This window comes from Marmota marmota, unplaced genomic scaffold, assembly GCF_001458135.2.
Source record: "Marmota marmota marmota unplaced genomic scaffold, marMar, whole genome shotgun sequence".
In the NCBI taxonomy this organism is placed as follows: domain Eukaryota; kingdom Metazoa; phylum Chordata; class Mammalia; order Rodentia; family Sciuridae; genus Marmota; species Marmota marmota.
The window spans coordinates 6,934,089-6,940,365 of NW_025999990.1; the positions used below are offsets into that span (position 1 = coordinate 6,934,089).

At 43.0% G+C, this 6,277-nt stretch overlaps 1 protein-coding gene across 1 annotated transcript in view; it reads left to right on the forward strand.

Moving 5' to 3' along the window:
- Kdsr (3-ketodihydrosphingosine reductase) overlaps positions 1 to 6,277 on the forward strand; it is a 35,537-nt gene that overhangs the window by 2,945 nt on the left and 26,315 nt on the right. Inside the window, exons 2-5 of the mRNA XM_048806581.1 lie at positions 7 to 101; positions 203 to 268; positions 3,985 to 4,074; positions 6,023 to 6,079. Of these exons, the coding sequence (XP_048662538.1) occupies positions 7 to 101; positions 203 to 268; positions 3,985 to 4,074; positions 6,023 to 6,079 (308 nt within the window). The remainder of the gene's footprint in view (positions 1 to 6; positions 102 to 202; positions 269 to 3,984; positions 4,075 to 6,022; positions 6,080 to 6,277) is intronic.

A 6,277-nucleotide genomic window follows, 5' to 3' on the forward strand; every position in this document is an offset into this window, starting at 1 on the left:
ACCTAGGGGAGGGCAGCCACGGCCTGCAGGGTCGAGAGGGTGGACCGAGGGAAGGGGGTCACGAGCCATCAGGACCCGCCGAGGAGGCTCGGGACTGGAGGGTGGCCCGTGCGAGGGACAAAAAGGACAGTTGCCAAAGGAGTGCAGGAAGTGACTCACCTGGGGGAAACTGCTCGCGGAACCCAGTGGTCTGGCGGGCAAGGGCGGCTCTGTCGGGTCTGCACTGCCTGTCTGTGAGCGCAGCTCGGTGTCCGTGATTGCTGCTTCGGTGAGATTCTTTGCCACTATTTCAGAGTCGAAAGAATGAGCTAAATGACGTGGCTAGGGCTTCGGGACTGAAGGAGATGTGAATAGTTTGGTTTTTCACCGGAAGCTCCCTTGTCCCTATTCTGCAAGTGTGGCACCTTTCGCAAACCCAGAGGATGCCTGTCCCCTGTGCCCAGGGCTTCACTGTCAGTCAGCACTGGCTTTCTCGCCAGTTTTCTTGTTTGGACCCCACAGCCTGAGGCTCACTGAGGCCCGGAGTTATGAATAAGGAGAGCTAGTCACTAAGTTGGCAGTGTATATCATCTTAGTGCCTGAGGTGACATATACCTGTTGCTGCCATCTCACCTCTCCCCTGGACTGTTACAAAATCAAAATAGGGTGGTTATTTATTTTAGTGTGCTTTAAGTCTGAACTAGGGTTTGTGAATGATAAAATGTATTTTATTTCTTTCTGTTTCTTTTCTTTCTTTCTTTTTTAAACTATGGGATTATTTTCAGCTCCTGCTGTTCCTGATGTGCAAGATGAGGAGTTGGGTGTAGATTGACTAGAGAGAGGGAGTAAAATCTAATAATCACACCAGGTTCTGAATGGTTCACATCCACAAGAGAACTTGTGCCTCAAAACCTGGCTTTAAAAGTTGGATTCTTTCAGAACTTGTGCTTGCAGAGAAGAACTTAGGGGAAAAATGCAAAACCAAAATTGGAATGAAAATTTTAATTCAGTATTTATAAGAAAGTTTATTCAACCCTGATGCTAGTCTTCTTTCCCATTAAGTTCCAGGTCACAGGTAAGATAACAAGGGTCCTGTCTGTTGGGACCGACAAGGAATTTCTTGTCCCACTTTAATACTAAAAATAACATACATATACAACCACTAAAAAGGATGTGAGCTTGACATGAATAATTCACATGATCTCACCATCTGTCTTTTTTAATATCCTCAAAAGAGTAAAGTGTAATTTACTTGAGATTTGTTAGGCATAGAGCAGCACAGGAGCTAATCTTCAGACTGTCAGCCAGTGTGGCAGCATGAAGGATTTGGAGCTATTTACCAATTATAGGACGATTCCTCTGCACCGGTGCTATCTGTCTGTAGGTAGTGACCCCAGGCAGCACATGTCACACACTGGTGCGTGTTTCAGTCCTCCCTTTTTTTTTTTTTGGATGATGGGGAGCAGCTTTGGTGGCAGTAAGCCAGCTCCTGTTGCTCCCAGTAAGGATTATAAGGTGTAATTAAAGAGAGAGTAACATTGAAACAGTTTTGCAATGGGCAGTAAGAGGAGTGATACAGAAAGGAAATTAAACTGGTCACTTTAGTGTCCCCCACTTGGGTTACTACTTGTCAGACAATATGCATTTGCCATTTTTTTATAGCCATTTTGAAAGTCCCCTACATGTAGTTGCAACATTCAGAGTAACACAGCCCAGAGTTGGCCTTAGTGTGTTTTTGGATACCTTCTAAGAATTAGCTGGCTTGACTAGAAGGTAGTTTCCCAAGAACCTTGACCCGGAAGTGGAAGTCCTACTCCTGTTATACAAAAATCTTAAAAATTATAGGGTTTAAGCCTTATTTTTTGCCCTGCAGCAAATTTACATAGCTAACTTCCCTACATACAGCCTAGAAAAAGGACAGCCATAACTATAGCTAATATCCACACAGCATATAAATTTTCTCAATAACTCATAATTTCCACTTGCATTAATTGATTTTATAATAATAAGTTTACAAGTTCTTTCAGCATCCTGTTTTCTAGGGAAATGGCATCACATTCCATTTTGCAAAATAATGTAGGCAAATGTTTATTTAGTGACTGCTTGTTGCAAGGTTCTGTGCTAGGAATGAGAGAGATCAAGTGCACTTGGCATTTGTCCTTAAGGAACTGAGTGGAATCTGGAGGGAGCCAGGATGTCAGTAAAGTCACTTCACAGGCAGACATCGACAGGTAAGGGCAGGACTTTGTGACAGAGTCAGGAGAAGCTTCATGAAGGAGGGGACATTTGAACTGAGCTCTGCAGGGTCAGAAGGGTTTGGAAGTAGAGGTGTGTGAGTGACATAGGGTGGAGGGACAGTTTAGCAGCAAGGACAGAATCACAGAATCATAAAACAGGGACATTTTTAGGGCCCCTTCTAGTTGCTATCTGGTGAAATCTAATAAACCAAAACAACCCGTGAAACATCTTGATAGTAAAGACTTCCTCAGAGCCTGCTTTCAGCCCAGGCCACGGGCTCATTTTTATAATAACCTTCTATAGATAATTGGTTAATTATCCACCAGAGAAATCTCTCCACTGGTGGCCAGTTGAGGTTAGGAGAAATGAAGGGTGCCTGCAAGTCACAAGGAGATAAGCCTCGGTGTGGGAGGGGTTTCATGGTGTTGAAGTCACAGGATAGGAGACGTTCCCTAAAGCAAGATTTATATCTAACAGTAAAATATTCAAAATAACCTGAAGGGCTGACTGTAGGGAAATAGCTATATTTTGAAACTGCTCTTTAACGTAATATTATAAAGTCTTTAGTTTTTTGTCATAGACTTTATGACTTTTTTTTTTTTTTTTTTGCCAGACCTGGGGATGGAATCCAGCATCTCACACATGTACCCCTAAGCCCAGCCCTGTATATAATCTTTTAAAAAGCAGGATGTAGTATCTTGAGATATATAATTGGCATAGGAACTGTTATGGGGCAGGCTATATGGGCAGTGACCAAACAGACTCCATTTTACCCCGAGACTCCATGTCATGTAAGAAATGCTTCTCCCAGGGAAAGCCCCACCTCTGTACCCATTAATAGTTACCTGGCATAACAGGACAATGACTAGAAAGACAGCTCTGCATTTCTCTGATTAAGTGAAATATGTAGAGTCTCCCCTGTGCCAAGTGCTAGGCATATAGTGGAGAATGGAAATAGCATTGGGATTTCTGTGGAGTTTGTGGGATGGTGATGGGAGAAATGATTGTGAATCAAACAGTCACACAGATGTATGACTGTTGGGTTGTGTGAGTACCATAAAGTAAAGAAAAAAGAATGCAGTTCTAAAGAGTGGGCTGGGGGTATATCAAGCTACAGTGAATGCTTACCTGAGGAAATAGTGTGTGAGCTGAGATTTGCTGGGTAAGTAGGTGCCACCCACATAAAAAGAGCAGGAGGAAAGCATTGGTAGCAAGAAAAATAGAACGTGCAAAGGCCCTGTGATGGAAGGGTAAATGGAACTGAGGAAGAAAAGTGTGGTATTTCAGTATATTCTGATCATATATAATAAGGAGTCATTTAAAATACAAGATATGCACAGGTGACCACTCTTTCAATCTGTTGTAGATGTAGTATTATATAGATGTGCAGTAAGGCAAGAAAATTCATGTGGATTTTGAATTCAAGGCAGACTAATACATTATTTATTAGCTTTCCCTCTAGTGAACTCAGAAAATTATAGGTGTGTGCTTTACAGTTCAGCACTGAAAACAAAACAGTTGGCTCTGCTGACAGTATAGTTCTTCATGCTTGCACTAACTCACTGGGCAGTTCTTGTAGAACCCCTAATAATTACTCTGTTCTATTCTATTATGCTCTGTTCTGCTGGGGGTAGAGCCCTGGGCTTCATGTGTGTAGGCAAGTGTTCTACCACTGAGCTATACCCCCCGATCCCATCATAATGATTTTAATGAACTTCCTATGGAGGAACGTTTGGAAGTGCTAAGATGTCATTATTTTGTTCATAGGTTACAGGAGGTTCCAGTGGCATTGGAAAGTGCATTGCAATTGAGTGCTATAAACAAGGAGCATTTATAACTCTGGTTGCACGAAATGAGGTAGGTGTTCTTGGTTCATTATTGCTGACTTACTTATTGTGCTTTAAATTAAGCAGAGACGCTGTGCCAAGAGTTCTAGTACTCACAGCTGTCCTGGGAAGTGCTCCCCTCCCTGATGTGACTGTGATACTTAAACTACTGGTTCTTTTCTGTGTGTGTAGGCCTAGGACTTCTCTGTTGAAGTCAGATCAGCTCACCAAGTATCTATTTAGTGGCAGTAGCATATCAGACAACATTACCATAGACATTGTGGATCTGGAGATAGGCTGAGGTGTGGTTAAGCAGCGCACCTGGGCATTAGGAGGCTGAAAGTGCTGGCAGCAGTGATTCTGAAGCTGACACCCGAAGGTGTGTAGGTGTTTCACATTCTAAAGCTGAAGCCCAAAGGCATGGAGTGTTTGTCTATGACTGCTGATGGCGTGATGAATATACATCTCTAGTGAAATCCACGCACCACGGGACTCTCATCCCTCCTGACACTTAGGGCCAAACGTATTTTCTACTCCAGGTTGATGCAGAGTCTGTTTTCTCTTTTTTCTCAGGGTCTGTTAGTCTTGCCACAGTTGTTTTAGAGGACAGAGCAGTCACACTGTGTGCATAAGAACAGTCCTAAAGTCCTCTTGACCCCACGCCAGGCTGAGGAAGTGGCTGTGACTGTGTCCACTGCTCTTGGGCGCAGAGCATAGAGCTTAATGCTTGGTGCACAGCAGGTGCTCAAGACAGATTTGTTGAATGAAGAAATGAGGGAAGGACAGAGAGGATGGTAGTGCGAGCATGGCCTCCTGGCTTTGGGATGAACCGCTTCAGTAGGGGTGGTCGGCTGAACAGGGCCCCTGGGAAAGGCAGGCCAGGGTGGACCTCGGGGGACAGTGTTCAAATTATGACCCAGAATCAGGCTTGTCACCCGTAACTTTTTTGTTTCTCAAAAACTGGGAAAGGCAGAATTAGCTACCTTTTATTTATACTTTGACTCTCTAATAATTAATTTGCTTTGGCCGGGAAGCCACCTTACATGAATGGAAGCACAGATTCAATAAGATGCATTTTATGAGCTTTTTCACAAGGCTGGTCCTCGATGCAAGATGAATGAAAGAGTAGTAGGGGAGGCCCGTGCTGCAGGTGTCCGGCAGGGGACACCTCTCCTCGCTGGAACTACATTATGATGGGATTGGGGGGTGTAGCTCGTGGGAGCCTCTGGGCTTTGAGAAATTCTTTATCTTCTAATGTAATTTTTCATACCGATCTTGGCTGTCCTATGTGTATCTTTATGAAAAGAACAATATCATTTTATTATAGACACACGCATGATTGGAAACCTTGTGTGTCCTGGGGAATTACCCCACTCCCTTTTTGTTCTTTTCTATCTTCTCAGGATATATTTAAGTTACTTCTGTGGCAGATTAAGATTCTGTAAACTATATCTTTTTTTTTCTCAAAAATAAGCAAAACAAACAAAATTGAAACCTTGGGAAAATTACTCATTTGCCTGGGTAGCTTGCCTTGTCAAGGAGTGGTTTTCTGAAATGGGCCGGGCATAGCTTTACCCTTCTCTCGTTGGGGGCCTTTGGATGGTGGCTTACCAGCACCCGCACACCTGCAGCTGTGTGAAGCCGCTCACGTTTTCCAGCACTGCTAAATAGTGTCAGATCAAAACATTTGTTAGAGCCACCATCAGCAATCCATGCCGAGTATTCACAATTTGAATTTGTTTATTTTTCTATTTCTCTGCAATAAATTTGAAAATGGGCTATCATGTATTCATAGCTTGAAATATTTTGATTCTTTCTCTCATGGACTGGGGCCTGTAGCTACTCAATGAAGGTGCTGTCCTGTGTAGTTTATAGAATTTAAGAAATACTTATACAAACAATTGCTTTTTCTGTCCTTTTCAGCAAACCAGCAGTCAGGCATGCAGTCACCAGCTCTAATTGTTCTGTGTTGCTTTCAGGACAGGCTGTTGCAGGCCAAGAAGGAAATCGAAAAGCACTCTATTAATGACAAACAGGTAAAGCACCGTCTTCAGGAGGCATTTTCTATAGCATCAACACAGTTGGAGAAAGGAAAACCAGGGTTACTTCAGCTGGATCACTGAAAGCAACTATGATTTTCCTGGCTCAGCTACACTAAACAGACTGTTTTTGAAAAGGTGAAATTGTTTCAATTGGCTAGGAACTCAGGTTATTACCAAAAAAAAAAAAAAAAA